Here is an 18,555-nt window from a genome sequence, read left to right as displayed (position 1 = left end):
TCCCCATGCCCGCCAGAACTGGCGACCACTGCCAGCACCCACCATTCATGTATCACTGGGAATACCAGCACACTCCACTTCGGCCTGGCGGGTGGGCATATGGGGGGTGCTGCCGGCGAGAGGCCAGACCCCCTGCTCCCTGAGGGGAGGTGGCTCAATGCCGCCTCCCCATGCCGTCCAGGCCCGGTGGCCGCCATCATCAACCACCTTCCTGCTGTCGCAGGGAATACCAGCACACTCTTCTTTGGCCTGGTGGGTGGGCACATGGGGGTGCCACTGGCGAGCGGCCAGACCCCCTGCCCCCTGAGGGGAGGTGGCTCGTTGCTGCCTCCCCGTGCCTGTCAGGCCCGGCGTCCGCCCCCAGTACACACCTTTCCTTTCTCGCCTGGAATACCAGCACACTCCATTTTGGCCTGGCGGGTGGGCACTTGGGGGGTGCCACCAGCAAGTGGCCAGACCCCCCGCCCCCTGAGGGGAGGCAGCTCTCCGCCATCTCCCCGTGCTCACCAGACCCGGCCGCCGCCACCAGTACCCACCGTTTCTTTCTTGTTGGGAATACCAGAGCACTCCAGTTTGGCCTGGTGGGCGGGCACATGGGGGGGTGCCGCTGGCGAGCAGCCAGACCCCCAGCCCCCTGAGGGGAGGCGGCTTGTCACCGCCTCCCCGTGGCCACCAGGCCCAGCAGCCACTGCCAGCACCCACCTTCCCACATTGCTGGGAATACCAGTGTGTCCCGCTTTGGCCTCCACGATCCAGTTCGGTTCGGGAACGGGAGATGTTCAGTGTGGTTCGTTAATTTGGGATTGTCGTCGGCACCAAACCATGATCCGCTGGTTCGTTATTTTTTTTGGGTTCGTGCCCATCTCTAGTTGGCAACCATTTCTTGCCTCGTCAGGCAGTGTTTCTCTGTGTTTAAAACACATGAGGAGAAGGGCTTCTGATACAGCCACATTCATATCATAAGCTTCCCTTTTAGTGTGAGGGTCAGGATCGACTGCTAACAGGGGGTGGGATGAAATCATTCTTCTTGAGTCTTCCTTCAGGGAGTCACTGTAGCTACAGTGTCAGAAATGGACAATGCGATTATGGCCTCTTTCCTCTCTTCAACACTGCCCATGGTTATTAGACCCTGTGTCTAATATCCTGCAAGCCCTGTAATTAACTTTTCTGGGAGTTAGAAAACACTGCTGGAGTGAGGGACTATGGAAACGTTCCAAAATCCTTGTATTCATGGGATGCTGGATCCAACTCAAGGGGTGGATGAGTGACCATTGAACTCTGCACTCTTGGGCTATTTGATGTTCACATATGGGCTTAGACCTAATAATCTGTTCCTATAATGACTAATTGCTTGCTTTGCAGAGCATGTGCATATCTATTGTTCAGGGTTCTAATGTGTTGGTAATGATGTTAGATAATACAAAGTTAACTTTGGTTATTGAAAATTTCATTTTAAGGAGCCATGTAGTACTAGTTTTAAATGGTAAGAGTTCTGAAGCTCTGTTGATTTGTAAATAGCATAACTGCTTCATAATGACACCAGATTACACAGCTGATTGTATGGGCTAACTCACAAAGCTAAGAAACAATGAAAGCCAAATGTGAAAGTGTCCTGATGAAGCAGGGGATTTTTTTTTTACATCTCTGAACTTCTAGTTATGAGAATATATTGTTCCAGCTCATTAAGAAACCTTTCTCTGCTTGCAATTGTCCCGAAGTGAATAAGTACCACTTTCCTTTCCCCCTTTTTATATTTGTGTGAATTAAATGTTTTTCTCTACAGGCAAATCCTAGCAGCTGCAAAAAGGGCTGATCAAGTTGGTCATTTTCTGTGGGTGGCATCAGATACTTGGGGCTCCAAACTGAACCCTGTCCTTCAGCAGGAAGATGTTGCTGAGGGAGCCATTACCATTCTGCCAAAGAGAGCAACAATAGAAGGTAAGGAATTCCCTTCTGTAGTCTCTCTCAGGTATCATTTCATTTAATTTCCTTTCCTTGTTGTTGGTGCTTTATACACATGTAGACCACAAACCTGACTTGGTGTAAACATATATTGAATTGTAATTCATATATTGAATGCTTCAGAGACATACGTTCAATACAACCTAATTTTAGCGGAATCATCTCCTTAACTGTGTATACTGCTGATATGAAACCTGTTATTTCCACAGCTGGAAATTTGTCAGCATTTTTTAAAGGACAGTAGAAGCTCACAGTGATAAACAAAGAACAGTGATAAACAAAGCTTGTAAGTTATAACAGTCATCTATAACTGAGTCATCTATATATATCTATAACTGAGTCATCTATATCTGTCAGAAGCAAACATCTCTCTAGTAGCATGAACCACACACACTCACAAGCACCTCTCTGGCTTAGCTCAGATGAAACTGTGGTTTGTTTTAACTATGGTTAAAATGTAGAAAGAGAGAGTCTCTCAACCCCTTGATAAATGCTGGTTTTCTCATCTTCACTCCCCCCCCCCCCAGAGATCATCATCAGAAATCTCACTAGTATCACTGCTTGCACTAGAAGAAGAAAAGTATCAGGGAACCAGCATCAAAGGAAACCATAATTAAGATTAACAATGGTTAACAAACCAACTTCAAATGAAGTGGTTTCAGATCCTGGTTTAATGTACCTAACCAGCAGTAGTTAGTGGAGTAGTGTGCCTTTGGATGATCACATTAACCATAGTTATCTGCATGTCCTGAAATGAATGCACAGCACCCAGAAAACGAGCGAAACTAGGTTTTATTAATAGCGAATCTGCAACCATAGATTATATGTGTTCCCTTACCAAACTTTTCAGTGTGGGTTATCCTAACCAAGGGTAGCCTCTTGGCTGTCAAGAGACAAACCCAGCCTGGCTCAGACTTTGACAGCACATTACGGTTTTGCCTCATTTCTCATTGCCTGAGCACCAAAATATGTGATGAGAGAGGCTTAATATTTCTTTTTTTAGAATGTTTTTATCGAGAAAATTATTCACATACAATAGTTATAAAGATACATATGAAAAAGAAACACACATCATAACAAACTTTACTATATTAACTATATACATAGAACCCAATTGTCTAACATTGATGATGTTTACTTTTGTTCCTTTTATTTTACTAAAAAAATTAATTGTATTGATTTTGACATTGTAATACTTTCACATTTGTTTAGTTTTTATGAGTTGAGAATTAGTTGGTATAGCTGGTTTGGAGTTTGTAATCATTTTTGGTGACATATTCAAAAAAAGTAACCATTTGTTATAGAATATTGCTATTATAGGATATATGTTAGATTGTTATAGACTGTCTGCTATTTTTTCCATGATAAAATGGTTTCATACTCTTGAGAACCATTTCTCTATTGATGGAGGTGTTTATTTATTCCAACCAGGGCTTTTTTTCAGCAAGAACATGGTGGAACAGAGTTCCGGCACCTCTTAAAAATGGTCACATGGCCAGTGGCCCCTCCCCCTGATCTTCAGACAGAGGGAAGTTTAGATTGCCCTCCATGCTGCCAGAAATCTAAACTCCTCTCTGTCTGGAGATCAGGGGGCAGGGCCACCGGCCATGTGACCATTTTCGCGAAAGACAATTTAAACTTTAAAAAACTCCCCCTTTGTTCCAGCTGACCCAAAGTGACATCATTGTGCGGTCTTGAGTTCCACCACCTCTTTTCCCAGAAAAAAGCCCTGATTCCAACATGAGGCTGTTACTGTTTTTTTCTGGCTATGAGATTGTGTCTTATCATAGGGATATTGAGATTTTGTCATTTATCCAAAAAAATGAGCTGTGGGGTGAAAGTGGAATTTTGCAGTCAGTTATAATATATATATGTTGCAGCACCTCCTTCCAAAATGTGTTTATTATTGGGCAATGTGCATATGTTCTGATTTCTCCACATTTTCTCCAGCACAGGGGAGAATATGATGCTGTAATTGCAGCTAGCTTTTTTGGTGTATGGCACCACCGTGTTATGATTTTGTATGTTTGGAGTTTTGTGTTGATTTCTTAGAACTGAGTAATTTTGATTTCCAGATTTTTTCCCCATTGGTTAGTCCTGTTGCCATTTTGTCTGGAAGTTTGTTAATTTGAGTTTGCTGATCTGGATGATAATTTTATAAATTTTGGAGAGAAGGCTGGTTGCATCTGGCTGGTATAATATGTTCTTAAAATCTGATTTGGGTTTGTGTAGTATATCCATTAATCGTATTTGTGCAGCCATATGAGAGAGTTGAAGATTTGAGAACCAGGGAATAGTCTTTACTTTCATTTCTAGTTCATCTTTTGTTAGTATACCGTTGTTTGATACTATATCTATTAATTTTGTGATGTTAAGTTGTCTCCAATAGTTGCAGGCTGTTTGATCTTTTCCAGGTGGAAACCAGTCTTGTGATAAAAATGTGGAGTAGCATGATATTTTTGGAATTTTTTTTTGCTTTTTTTAGCTTTTGAAACTTTTGATATCTAGAAGATAAAATAAGAACAGTGATAAACAAAGCTTGTAAGTTATAACAGTGAAAGGAACAACCAAGAGGTAATGCAATTACAATAATGAGCTTTGATACCAATTAACAGTGATCTTTAACAATTAACTTTAGCACAGCTTCCTTGAGTCTTTCCCTTTTTAAGGATTTATAAACTTCCCTCTATCTCCCCTTATTCCCAAACCTTCTTCCCTTCTATTTCACCCCTCTCCTATGCCCCCTCCCCTTATTGATTTCTAACAATGAGCAATGTAGTTTTAACTTTTTAAAACTTTATGAACTATTACATTTATATTAACATTTAACTATAGATTTAGATGATATTCCCTCTGTAATCTGCCCCGCCCCCATTCTATAGCTATCAAAATTAACTAGGGAAAGTTACTTAAGCTTTTGGTTAAAGTACCAAATTGAAGAACTGGACTAGTCAAAATTAAGGGAGCTTATTGCTATAAGCACTATCTCTTCCCACTCAAACCTCAATTCAAGTGTATAACATAAAAGTTTATTGCCACAACACAAGATCAGAAAGCTTTTAGAGAAGGCTTATCTTGTCAGGTGTGTCTAATTGGAATTTTACTTCTTTTGTGAGGAGATGGAGTGTTGGGTATTTTTCTCTTGTGGGCTGTTTTGTCAAAGTCCATAGGATTTTCAGTGTTTAGATCTTGCAGAAGAGTTGCCCCTGATTCTGGATCAGTTGCATAGTAATAATGATCATGAAGTTTCACTTGTAGCTTTGTGAGGTTAAACCATCTGTATCTCACTTGTGCGTTTCTCAGGGCATTGGTAGTTTGTTTTAATTCTCTACGCTTACTTAAAACAGCTGGGGGTAAATCAAGTAGAACTAAGACCGCTGAGCCTTTGTCTGTGAGGAAGCCTAGATTTCTTGCTGTGTTAAGGATCTTTTTTCATTCTCTCCAGTCGGCAAAGGTCACTAATATGTCCCCAGGGTTTCTTCCCTGTGGGTGTTTTTGCAACCCCACACGGTATGCTTTTAAAATTCTTGGTACTATTCCTTGTTCCAGATGAAGGGATTGTGCTAGCCAGTTAGCTAGGTCCTCCCTAGCTATTCCTCAATCCCTCTGAACTTGAGGTTCATTTGCCATGCTGCAGATTCCAGGGTGAGTATTCTATCCAGAAGCACTTCATTTTCTTTCTGCAGATCTCTGACTTCACCTTGTACAGTTGTGCCAAGTTCCAAGGCACAATCTGCATTTTGGGCTGCTTTATTCAGTGGGATTTTAAGTACCATAAATTGTTTGGCAAGTGGCTACAAAAGTTCTGTCATTTTAGTTAGGATGTTTTATTTCATGTTCACAAGTATGTTGGTGAATGCAGGAACTTGAGAGGCCTGTTGTGTTGTTCCTGCCATAGTTTCTTTGGCGGTCATTTTGAGAGTTTCATCTCTGTTGTCTGATGCTGTCAGTAATTGTGAGGATGGGGAAAAATCCTTTAGTCTTTTAACCACCTTGGAATCTGTTTTCCCCCTTTCTGTATTTTGTTTGCCCATTTTCCAAAGTGTTTTTGAGGTGTTGTGGTGAAGTTTGCTGAAATATTAGGGTGAGGCGAGACAGAACTCTAGTCACAGCAGGCAACTATTCTCCTCAGCTCTGAATCCACTCCCCCCACCCCCGGCTTAGTATTTCTAATGCAACAACACCCAGTAATTCAGAACACACAAATTACAGATGAAGAGAATTTTAGAAGCATTTGTTTTTGCCTGAATTCTTCTTTAGGAGAGATTTTCCCCCTGGCCTACCCATGGGCTTTAGGATGGGCATCATTGGCTAGCACAGATAAGCCTCAAGTGTTTCCTCAGTTAAAATGGAGAATTCCAAGTTGTGTTAATGTTCCTGCCTTGCTCTGCTGAGTATTCTCCCTGGCTCCTTCCAGTCTTTAAGTGTGGATGACAGCTCTCTCCTTTGGGGGAAGGGGTGATGGATGTGATATGTTTCTTACAAAGTCCAGGAGTTCAAGCAGTGGGGGAGATCTGTTTTTATGTTATGTTGAGGGGCATGTAATACCACTCTGCTGGATCAGTAGAGTATAGTTGCAGTTGCAATTTTATCCTGACTCCCTAGAATTCAGAGAGCCATGCTGTGGCTCTCTCACAAGTAGCATTTGGTCGCGTTCTTTGTAAACTCTGAGCCAAGCTACAAGTGACGCCTAACACTGGTTGGACACTTGTCAGCTTCCCTCAAGTTTTGATGGGAAATGTAGGAATCCTGGTCTTGCAGCTGTAATGGAGAGCCAAGCTGTAAAACCAGGATGCCTATATTTCCCATCTGTGTAAGGCGTCACTTGTAGCTTGGCTCTGTTGTCACACCATGTCATTTACTACTCTTTCCTTTCTTACAGTAGACATTCTTAAACACCCAATTGAAACACTTCTAGAAGCATAGTGGTTGCTGACCGAAATTCATATTCCTGTTTAATTTGGAGGAAAATTATTTCTGAAGAAGACTATGTAAAGGGTAGAAATGTCCTCTGTTGGCATATGGCTTTATCTTTCTTGTCTGTTAGACTAGGTCTCTGAAGGCTCTGAGAGACATTTCACACATTAAAATGAGATCCAATGTCTTCCCTCCCTTTAAGGAAGATCAAATATTTGCATTCCTTTTTACTACGTCAATGCTCTTATTGTACTAATTATACTTCTCAGAGCTAGAAAGACCTCTAGTCTTTTACTCTTTTCTTGCTTCCACAGATAATTTCTCCTCACATTTTTCTTCATCTCAATAAGACCAAAAGGCAGTGATTTTATTTAAGAGAACAAACATACTCTATACTCAGAGCATTTTCATACTATTGTTATTATTGTTCACTCACCTGCAATTTGAACTGTGCCAGATGTTTTGCTGCCCCTGTTGTACACCTTTATAGCATTCTTATGAGGTAGCTTACTGTTTCCATAAATTTTTCCTCAAGTTGCTAAATATATACTGATGCATTCCTCTTAACCAGTGGTTATGAGATAGGAAGCCAGGCATAGAAAGGACACTGTTAACTTCTTCCCTCAGCCAACATTATGTCTTTCTAAAAATTCCAAGCTTTATACTCAGAAATAACCTGTACATGGATCAGACAAGTGGTCCAGTATTGTCTTTCAGACAGAAGCCCACCATAGGTTGATTGTTCAGGCAAAAGCCAACCTGAGGAAGGTGATTGTTGCTATTAGGAGAATGTCTGTTTTCCCTGGAGCTAACTGCTGGCCCCACCCTCTACTGAGTGAGCCTTGAATTGAATTAGGCTCCTCCCCACCAGAGGCACATCAAAGCCATCTGGGCTCTGAGAGGGAGCAGGAAAGACAACTGCTGGAGTGGTGTGGTGAGTCTTTTGCTGTTACCTTCCTTAACTACTGGGGGGAATTAACTGAGGTTACTGTGTGGGAGGATAGTGTTTGGGGGGGTGTAAGTGTGTAAAGCCTGCTGCAAAGTAGTGACAGTTGGACTAAGTTTTTTTTCTGTTTGTCTCTTTTGCCTGGGTTGGAACTAATTGAGGAGGGTGATTGTTGCTAATTGGAGAGTGTCTGTTTTGCCTGGGGTTGATGGCATGCTGACCCTGGCCTCTGCTGGGTGAGCTTTGAATTGAATTAGGCTCCTACTCACTCTTCCCTTTGTTTCTTAGCCTGTGGGTCTGGCCTGTGGGCCCTGTTAGAAGCTGAGTATCTCTTATATCTTATAGGTGTTAGGCTTTTATCTCCTTTCTGCCAACCTTTCTCAAGTTGTATTCTGAGGCAGTTTGGCAGGGGAATTATCAGGAAAGCACCATAAAACCTGAATTACCTCTGGCTGGTGAGAGAGCTGAGGCAATGACATGTACAGTCTGTGGCATGTTTGAATTCTTACCTGAGGATAACAGCAACTACACTGGCAGCACGTGTAAGTTGGTAGCCCTAATGGAGGAGAAGATACAGGGTCTTGAGGCATGCTAGTTCAGAGTCAATTTAATAAGGAAAGGTGAAAAGTAACATGGTCAGAATACGTGAAGCACTTTTCAGAGGGCAACATGAGGAGGAGAGAAAGGTATCTCAGGATTTGGTGGAACACCCAATACAAGAGGCAGCAAGTAAGTAACCCACAGGAGCAGGATAATGAGGAGACATTCTAAGCCTCTGATGCTAAGCAATTGGTTCCAGGATCCATAGATATTGATTCTGGACCACTGGATCAAGATCTACTCCCCCAGACACCTCGAACCTTGAAAGAAATTTCTCAGGCCCCTGTGAATGAGAAGACTCAAGCTTCCATTCCTCAATATAGGAGAAGGCATGTGCTAGTAATTGAGGACTCCCAAGTAGCCATGGGTACGAACAGCAATACAAACTAAAACAAACCCACAAACAGCCCAATCCGCTGTTTGCGAACAAGCTATTCATAAGGCTCCATTCTAAATGAGCACGTGGTCACTGCAAGCCTCGTTTGTTGCTGTTTATTGCTGTTCATCAAGCCAGATGGTCTGGCACCTGCAATCAATTCCCATGGCAACTTAGGCAGGGATTGCTTGAACTCTGTCTGAACTCCTGCTGTTGCCCTGGAAACCCCAATCTAAGCACAATTTAGCTTGATAGGCAGTGTGGACTGGAGCTCCAAATTTGTTACAAGAGGAAAAGACCAGGGGGGAGACGGGCGCCCAGCTCTGGCTTTCAGGGAGGGAGAGCTGTTGTTAGAGAGAGAGGAAGAGTGCATTGAAGCTTGAATTTTCTTTGTGTGTGGTGGGATAGGGATTTACCCCTTCAGGTTCCAGGGCTGCTGCCATGCTCTGGAGCCATGCTATTATTTGTTATTGGTACATTTCCTGCTGCCTGCTCAGGTAGGGATTCTAGGAGTGGTGCAGTAAGGATCTTGATGGTTGGAGGACAGCCTGCTGGCCCCCACAAACAACGAACATGTTCATGACAGGATCATGTTCATCAGTGTTCATTGTTCATTGTTTGTGGATGGCAACGAACAATTAACACCATGTTCGGGTTTTTTTCTGTTTGTGCCCATGTCTACTCCTGAGTCCCTACTGAGAGGAATACAGGGTAAAGTGTGCCGATCAGACGTCATCTCGAGAGGTATGCTGTCTATCAGGTGCATGCATCCAGGATGTGACAGAAAGGATATGAAGACTTATCAAATCCACCAATTATTATCCCTTCCTCCTGATACATGTGGGAACAAATGATATTGCCCAGCACAGTCCAGATTGCATTAAAAGAGACTGTGTCTCTGAGTAAAAAGGTTAAGGACCTGGGAGCATAGGTTGTGTTTTCTTCAGTTCTTTCTGTCACAGGCCATGGTTTATGAAGGGAAAGAAGAATGTTGCAAATAAATGACTGGCTAAGTAGATAGTGTCATCAGGAGTGGTTTGGTTTTTTGCACCATGACTTACATTTTCAAGATGATGTTCTTCTTTCAACAGATGGTTTGCACCTCATGAGGGTAGGAAAAATGTGTTTGGTAAGAGCTTTGCAAACCTGATAAGGAGGGCTTTAAACTAAATCCTATGGGGGAGAGAGACAAAAATTCAAAGCTTATAACTGGAGAAGGGAACACTGAAGACCTGCAGGGAGTGGAACATATGCTAGGAAACATTAACTCACAGGTAAGCACAGAAACAAAAACCTCAGGGCATAAAACTCATTGCTTCCAATGTCTCAACACTAATGCACAGAGTATGGGAAACAAGCAGGAAGAACTTGAAGTCCTAATACAGGAAGGGGACTATGACATAATAGGCATTACTGAAACTTGGTGGAATGACACTCAAAATTGGCATACTAGAATTGAGGGGAACAACTTGTTGAAAAGAGAAAGAAAGTAAGGAAGGGGGGGGGGAAACAAGGGGTTCTGCTATTTTGGACTTGATATCACCAATAAGGAAGAATTGCAATCTTCTACCTACAAAAAACTAAAACGAGATCCCACCCGCAAAATCACCAGGCTAACAAATGCACTGATCAAGAATTCTTCACTTCATCCTGACACGCACAGAAAACTATGCAAGACAGAAGCACAGCCACCACGACTATATGGACTCCCTAAAATTCATAAGAATTCAGTCCCACTTCAACCCATCATGAGTGCCATTGGTTCACTGACATATGAATTAGCTAAACATCTGGCCAATCTTCTACAGGACCACATCGGAAAAGTCACGTCTTACATCGAAGATTCAGCACATTTCATCAACAAAATCAGTTCTCTGAAACTCAATCCACAGGGCATACTCATCAGTTTTGATGTTGTATCCCTGTTTACTAAGGTTCCGGTAAAAGACACAATCACACCTATTAATCAGATTTTTCCAGAGGATGTAACAGCCTTATTCCACCATTGTCTGACCACCAGTTACTTCCAATGGGATAACAAATTCTATGAACAGACAGATGGGGTGGCCATTAGGGGTGTGCAAGGAAAAAACTTTCGGCTTTCTTGTTTCGGGATTACCCGAAACAAGATTCTCTACCGTTAAAGCCGAAAGCCGAAACAAGAATCTCTTTCGGGATTCGGGATTCGGGATTCTTTCGGCATTCTTTCGGCATTCTTTCGGGTTTTTTTTTTGGGAAAATGCCTCCGTCTTTCAGGACGCCTGGAGGAGGCATTTTCCCACCTAATAAGCCCAAAATTGGTGGGGACCTTCCTCTAACCCTTCTCTAACAACCACCCAAGTTTCAGACAGATTGGACTTTGGGGGGCCATGTTATGGCCCCCCAAAGCAGGTCCCCCCATCCTCCCATAAGAAAGCGAAGGAGCAGCATATTGTTAGCATGCTGCTGCTGATCTTTCTTCATTATTTCCTATGGGGAAAAAATGAAGAGGCAGGCTTCCTTTGCCAGGGGTGGCATTTTGCATGCAAAATGCCCCCCAGCCCTCAGGGGCCCTTCTCCCACCCCTCCTCCCACCCCCCACCAAGGCTCAGCCTGCTCCCACTTGGGGGGGCCATTTCATGGCCTCCCCAAGTAGGTGCTCTAATCTCTACCACTGACAGCTGGGGGAGGCTTGTGTTGCCAGGGGTGGCATTTTGCATGCAAAATGCCCCCCAACCCTCTGGGGCCCTTCTCCCACCCCTCCTCCCACCCCCCACCAAGGCTCAGCCTGCTCCCACTTGGGGGGGCATTTCATGGCCTCCCCAAGTAGATGCTCTGCTCTCATCTCTACCACTGACAGCTGGGGGAGGCTTGTGTTGCCAGGGGTGGCATTTTGCATGCAAAATGCCCCCCAGCCCTCTGGGGCCCTTCTCCCACCCTTCCTCCCACCCCCCACCAAGGCTCAGACTGCTCCCACTTGGGGGGGCCATTTCATGGCCTCCCCAAGTAGGTCCTCTCAGCCCCTAAAGTCCACCCCTTACAGCCCCACACAAACCCAATTCCCCCCCCAGCTGCCACACACAGACCCAAATCCCCACATTAGCCCCTCACAGACCCAAATCCACCCCCACCTGCCCTACACCCATAACCCCAGGAACAGGCTGGCAAAGGCCAGCCCTCTCCCTTTGTTCCCTATGCTGGGAACTTCTAAACTCTCTTTCCCTGGGCAATTCTGCACAGCCCAGGGGTGCCACAATGGTGGGCACACTTCTGAGTGCCAGCTGGTCCCTGTGAAAGAGCACCTGAACCACAGACACCCTCCCTCAAATTCCCCCACCACCTACAGAGATGGCTGGCCAGCCAGCCCCATTGTTCCCTATGATGGGAACCAACTGCACAACAAAGAATAAAACAAGAACAACACAAAATAAAGTTTTTAAAAAATTATATTCTCCCTTCCAAAGTACAAGTAGGCAAAGCATTATGACACATTACACCAGCAGTCCCCCACACAGAAAAATTAAAACAAAACTCACTTAACATCAGAGAATCACAAAGCATGATTCCTGTCAAAAACACTTTATTTCTTGAACAGCTTTAGGTTACACAGCAGGGGGGAACACCAAAGGGCATGGCAGCACTATCTTACACAAAAATAACACAACTCGCTTCACATTAAAGAATCACCCCAAAAAATTGCTGTCAAAAGCACTTTATTTCTGTAACTGCTTTAGGAAGGCACCACAGAGCAGGAAAGCAGTGTACTACACAAAAATAACACAACTCACATCACATCAGAGAATCACACAAACACAATTGCTGTCAAAAACGGTGAAGTGGGTTGTATTATTTTTTGCAGTACATTGCTATCATGCCCTGTTGTGCCCTCCTACTGTGTAACCTAAAGCTGTTCAAGAAATAAAGTGTTTTTGCCAGGAATTGTGTTTTTGTGATTCTCTGATGTTAAGTGAGTTGTGTTATTTTTGTGTAAGATAGTGCTGCCATGCCCTTTGGTGTTCCCCCCTGCTGTGTAACCTAAAGCTGTTCAAGAAATAAAGTGTTTTTAACAGGAATTGTGCTTTGTGATTCTCTGATGTGAAGTGAGTTGTGTTATTTTTGTGTAAGATAGTGCTGCCATGCCCTTTGGTGTTCCCCCCTGCTGTGTAACCTAAAGCTGTTCAAGAAATAAAGTGTTTTTGACAGGAATCATGCTTTGTGATTCTCTGATGTTAAGTGAGTTTTGTTTTAATTTTTCTGTGTGGGGGACTGCTGGTGTAATGTGTCATAATGCTTTGCCTACTTGTACTTTGGAAGGGAGAATATAATTTTTTTAAAACTTTATTTTGTGTTGTTCTTGTTTTATTCTTTGTTGTGCAGTTGGTTCCCATCATAGGGAACAATGGGGCTGGCTGGCCAGCCATCTCTGTAGGTGGTGGGGGAATTTGAGGGAGGGTGTCTGTGGTTCAGGTGCTCTTTCACAGGGACCAGCTGGCACTCAGAAGTGTGCCCACCATTGTGGCACCCCTGGGCTGTGCAGAATTGCCTAGGGAAAGAGAGTTTAGAAGTTCCCAGCATAGGGAACAAAGGGAGAGGGCTGGCCTTTGCCAGCCTGTTCCTGGGGTTATGGGTGTGGGGCAGGTGGGGGTGGATTTGGGTCTGTGAGGGGCTAATGTGGGGATTTGGGTCTGTGTGTGGCAGCTGGGGGGGAATTGGGTTTGTGTGGGGCTGTAAGGGGTGGACTTTAGGGGCTGAGAGGACCTACTTGGGGAGGCCATGAAATGGCCCCCCCAAGTGGGAGCAGTCTGAGCCTGGGTGGGGGGTGGGAGGAAGGGTGGGAGAAGGGCCCCAGAGGGCTGGGGGGCATTTTGCATGCAAAATGCCACCCCTGGCAACACAAGCCTCCCCCAGCTGTCAGTGGTAGAGATGAGAGCAGAGCACCTACTTGGGGAGGCCATGAAATGCCCCCCCAAGTGGGAGCAGGCTGAGCCTTGGTGGGGGGTGGGAGGAGGGGTGGGAGAAGGGCCCCAGAGGGTTGGGGGGCATTTTGCATGCAAAATGCCACCCCTGGCAACACAAGCCTCCCCCAGCTGTCAGTGGTAGAGATTAGAGCACCTACTTGGGGAGGCCATGAAATGCCCCCCCAAGTGGGAGCAGGCTGAGCCTTGGTGGGGGGTGGGAGGAGGGGTGGGAGAAGGGCCCCTGAGGGCTGGGGGGCATTTTGCATGCAAAATGCCACCCCTGGCAAAGGAAGCCTGCCTCTTCATTTTTTCCCCATAGGAAATAATGAAGAAAGATCAGCAGCAGCATGCTAACAATATGCTGCTCCTTCGCTTTCTTATGGGAGGATGGGGGGACCTGCTTTGGGGGGCCATAACATGGCCCCCCAAAGTCCAATCTGTCTGAAACTTGGGTGGTTGTTAGAGAAGGGTTAGAGGAAGGTCCCCACCAATTTTGGGCTTATTCGGTGGGAAAATGCCTCCTCCAGACGTCCTGGAAGACGGAGGCATTTTCCCATAGAAAAGCCGAAAGAAAGCCGAAAGAATCCCGAAACGTTTCGGCTTTTTTCTTTCGGCTACCCGAAACGTTTCGGCATTCCCCGAAACGTTTCGGCATTCCCCGAAAGAAGCCGAAACACTTTTGTTTCGGCATTCTTTCGGCATTCTGAATGCCGAAACGCACATCCCTAGTGGCCATGGGAAGCCCTCCAGTCCAGTTATAGCAAACTTCTACATGGAACATTTTGAAAAAACAGCTCTAGAATCAGCACCCCACAAACCTACAGTCTGGTTCCAGTTCGTGGATGATACCTTTATCATTTGGAGCCATGGTGAGGAAGAATTGATGGAGTTTTTAAACCACCTCAACAATATCCACCGGAACATACAATTCACAATGGAGAAAGAAATCGAGGGAAAACTCCCATTTCTGGATACCTTGGTCATCTGCAAAGCAAACTTTCAGTTAGGTCACAAGGTCTAAAGGAAACCAACTCACACAGATCGGTACTTACACAAAAACTCCATTCACCACCCTTGACAGAAAAGAGGCATAATAAAAACATTAGTAGACCGTGCAAGATGGATATGTGAACTGCACTTTCTCAACGAGGAAATTAATCATCTAAACCATGCACTTCAAGCAAATGGCTACTCCAGAAATGAAATCAGAAGAGCGATTAAACCAAGGATAAATCAAACAACTAAGGAAAAACCGTCTCCCACAGGAAAAGTGTTTTTGCCATATATCAAAGGAATCACTGATCAGATGGGAAAGTTTATGAAAAAGCACAACCTACAAACAGTATTCAGACCCACTAGAAAAATGCAACAGATGCTACAATCAGCAAAAGACAGTAGAGACCTCCTCACCTCTGCAGGAGTATACTGCATACCCTGCAGCTGTGGACAAGTTTACATCGGGACCACACAGTGTAGCATCCAGACAAGAATAAAAGAACATGAAAGACACTGCAGACTTGGCCAACCTGAAAAATCAGCAGTGGCTGAACATAGCCTAACTCAAACAGAACACAGTATCTTATTCCAGGACACTTAAATACTGGGCAACACTTCCAACTACTTTGTCAGATTGTACAGGGAAGCCATTGAAATTCATAAGCATAAGCACAACTTCAACAGGAAAGAAGAGACTTTAAGAATGAATAGAGCATGGTTTCCAGTCCTGAAAAACACCAGGCTAACAAAATACTCTCCATCTTACAATAGCCCTTCAGATAAGATTAGCATATCAAGCAATCCATATGCAAAAGAACCTCCTCAGGATACAGTAAAGCATTAGCATTCTATTAGCATTCCACACCCTGGGAAACTCTTACAGGATGACGCAACCCAAACCCCCTTCCTGAGTAGATATAAATTAACTGCTAAAATCTTCTTCACAGTTTGACACTGAGAGATCTCTGTCTTTCGGTGCTACACTTCTGAAGATGTCAGTCACAGCTGCTGGCAAAACATCCGGAACTTCAATGCCAAGACCACCGTGATACAGCCCAGAAAATCCACAACAACCAAGGAAGAACTGGTTGACGAGGTGAAAGTAATGGGCACCCTGGGTAGCAGTGACCATGTAATTTTGGCATTTACAGCCTTGGGGAAGCCAAAAGCTGTACATAGTCAGACATATAGGTCTGGACTTCGGGAAAGAAAACTTTAACAAACTGAAAGCTATGCTGGGTAGAATCACACGGTCAGAAATACTTAAGGAGAAGAGAGTTCAAGACGGGTGGGAGTTCCTTAAAAGCAAAATATTGAAAGCTCAATCGCAAATGATTCCTATGAGAAGGAAAAATGGGAGGAGCTTAAAGAAGACACGGTGGCTTTGTAAAGCTTTCTAATTAATCGAGAAATAAAACAAACTCATTTTGGAAATGGAAGGAGGGCCTTATAACCAAGGATGAATATAAACAAATAACCAATGCTTGTAGGGAGAGTGTTAGAAAAGCTAAAGCTCAGTATGAGCTTAGGTTAGCAAGAGATGCTAAAAATGACAAAAAAGGGGTTCTTTGCTTATGTTCAAAGTAAGAAAAAGTGCAAGGACATAGTACACCCATTGCAGGGACAGGAAAGTGAAATTGTAACAGATGGTGAAGAGAGGGCAGAACTGCTCAATTCCTACTTTTCCTCAGTCTTCTCCTTAGAGGAAAATGGTGCTCAACATGGCAATAACAGAATACATGATGAGGGAAGGGAGTTACAGCCTAGGATCAGCATAGGAGGTAGTACATAAACATCTAGTTTCTTTAAATGGAACTAAGTCCTCAGGGTAAGATGAATTGCACCCAAGGGTACTAAAAGAACTCATAGATGTAATTTCTGAACCTCTGTCCATTATTTTTGAGAATTCTTAGAAATCAGGCGAGGCGCCAGAAGATTGAAGGCGGGCAAATGTTGTCCCCATCTTCAAGAAGGGGGAAAAGGAGGATCCAGGTAACTACTGACCCATTAGCTTGACATCTATAAATGGAAAAGTCTTAGAACAAATCGTCAGTCAGTCCTTGAGCATTTAGAAAGGATGGCTGTGATTACTCATAGTCGACATTCGTTTCTCAAGTACAAATCATGTCAGACTAACCTTATCTTTTTTTTTGAGAAAGTTACTACCTTGCTTTGGGGGATGCTGTAGACAGTTTATCTTGATTTCAGTAAGGCTTTAGATAAGGTTCCACATAATATCTTTGTCAGCAAGTTGGTAAAATGCGGTTTGAAACCTATTACTATTAGATAGATCTGTAATTGGTTGACAGATCACACTCAAAGAGTACTAGTTAATGGTTCCTCATCTTCTTGGGGAAGAGTGACAAGTGGAGTTCCTCAGGGATCAGTCCTGGGACCTGTTCTGTTCAACATTTTTATAAATGATTTGGATGAAGGACTAGAGGGAATAGTTATTAAATTTGCAGATGATACTGAATTGAGAGGGGTAGCAGATACGGTTGAAGACAGAGTAAGGATACAGGATGATCTTGACAGGCTGAAAGACTGGGCTAAAACAAGTCAAATGAATTTCAACAGAGATAAATACAAAGTTCTGCATTTAGGAAGGAAAAATCAAATGCATAATTATAGGATGGGGGAGACTTGCCTTGGCAATAATATGTGCAAAAAGGATCTAGGGGTCTTAGTAGACCACACACTGAACATGAGTCAGCAGTGTGATATGGTAGCTAAAAAGGCAAATGTGGTTTGGGGCTATATCAACAGAAACATAGTGTCCAGATCACGCAAACTAATGGTAACGCTTTACTCTGCTCTGGTTAGACCTCGCCTAGAGTATTGTGTTCAGTTTTGGGCACTACAATTTAAGGAGGATATAGACAAGCTGGAACGTGTCCAGCGGAGGGCAACGAAGATGGTGAGGGGTCTGGAGAACAAGTCCTATGAGGAAAGGTTGAAGGAGCTTGGAATGTTGTGCTGGAGAGGAGACAATTGAGAGGTAATATGATAACCATCTTCATGTACTTGAGGGGCTGTCATATAATGGATGGCACAGAGTTGTTTTCTGTTGCCCCAGAAGGTTGGACTGGAACCAACGGCTTGAAATTAAATCAAAAGAGTTTTGGGCTAAATATCAGGAAGAACTTCCTGACAGTTAGAGCGGTCCCTTAGTGGAACAGGCTTCTTCGAGAGGTGGTGGGTGCTCCTTCTTTGGAGGTTTTTAAATAAAGGCTAGATGACCATCTGACAGCAATACTGATTCTGTGAACCTGGGCAGATCATGAGGGGGAGGGCAGAATGGGTTACATCAGTTTTTAGTTCTCATGGCCCTTCTTACATGCCTAGGGTATGCCGATCGCCAATTTTCCACAGGCCAGTTTGGCGAGGGATCCTTGAGGTGTTTTACCATCCTTTGGGCATGGAGCAGGGGTCACTGGGGCAGTCAGAGGGGGATGGTAGTTGTGAATTTCCTGTATTGTGCAGAGGGTTGGACTAGATGACCCTAGAGGTCCCTACTAACCCTATGATTCTATAGGAACACTATAGGAACTCACATATAATGTAGCTAACTTCAAAGACAAAGAGAATCACTCTTCACCAATTTAAGCTTTCTTTCCACTCCTGTCTGTCCTTTGAATATGAAAGGACATGAAAACTGAGCATACAGGTAATAAACCTGACATGAATACCTATGTGCTGTAGCTTATGTGAACAGTCCCAAGGCACAGCCCATCACATGTGATGAGAAGTATAAACAATGAAACCAATGTGCAAAGCAGATGTTTATAAGATATTGATTGGATTTGATAAAAGCTTTAAGT

At 43.9% G+C, this 18,555-nt stretch overlaps 1 protein-coding gene across 1 annotated transcript in view; it reads left to right on the top strand.

Annotated features, from left to right (window-relative positions):
* The window catches only part of GRM7 (glutamate metabotropic receptor 7), a 703,043-nt gene that overhangs the window by 376,822 nt on the left and 307,666 nt on the right, over positions 1-18,555 (top strand). Inside the window, exon 4 of the mRNA XM_054978478.1 lies at positions 1,784-1,938. Within this exon, the coding sequence (XP_054834453.1) occupies positions 1,784-1,938 (155 nt within the window). The remainder of the gene's footprint in view (positions 1-1,783; positions 1,939-18,555) is intronic.

Source organism: Eublepharis macularius, chromosome 4 (assembly GCF_028583425.1).
Source record: "Eublepharis macularius isolate TG4126 chromosome 4, MPM_Emac_v1.0, whole genome shotgun sequence".
NCBI classification, from domain to species: Eukaryota; Metazoa; Chordata; class Lepidosauria; order Squamata; family Eublepharidae; genus Eublepharis; species Eublepharis macularius.
Note: the sequence above shows the minus strand (reverse complement) of the source record. Positions and strands in the feature narration are given on the sequence as shown.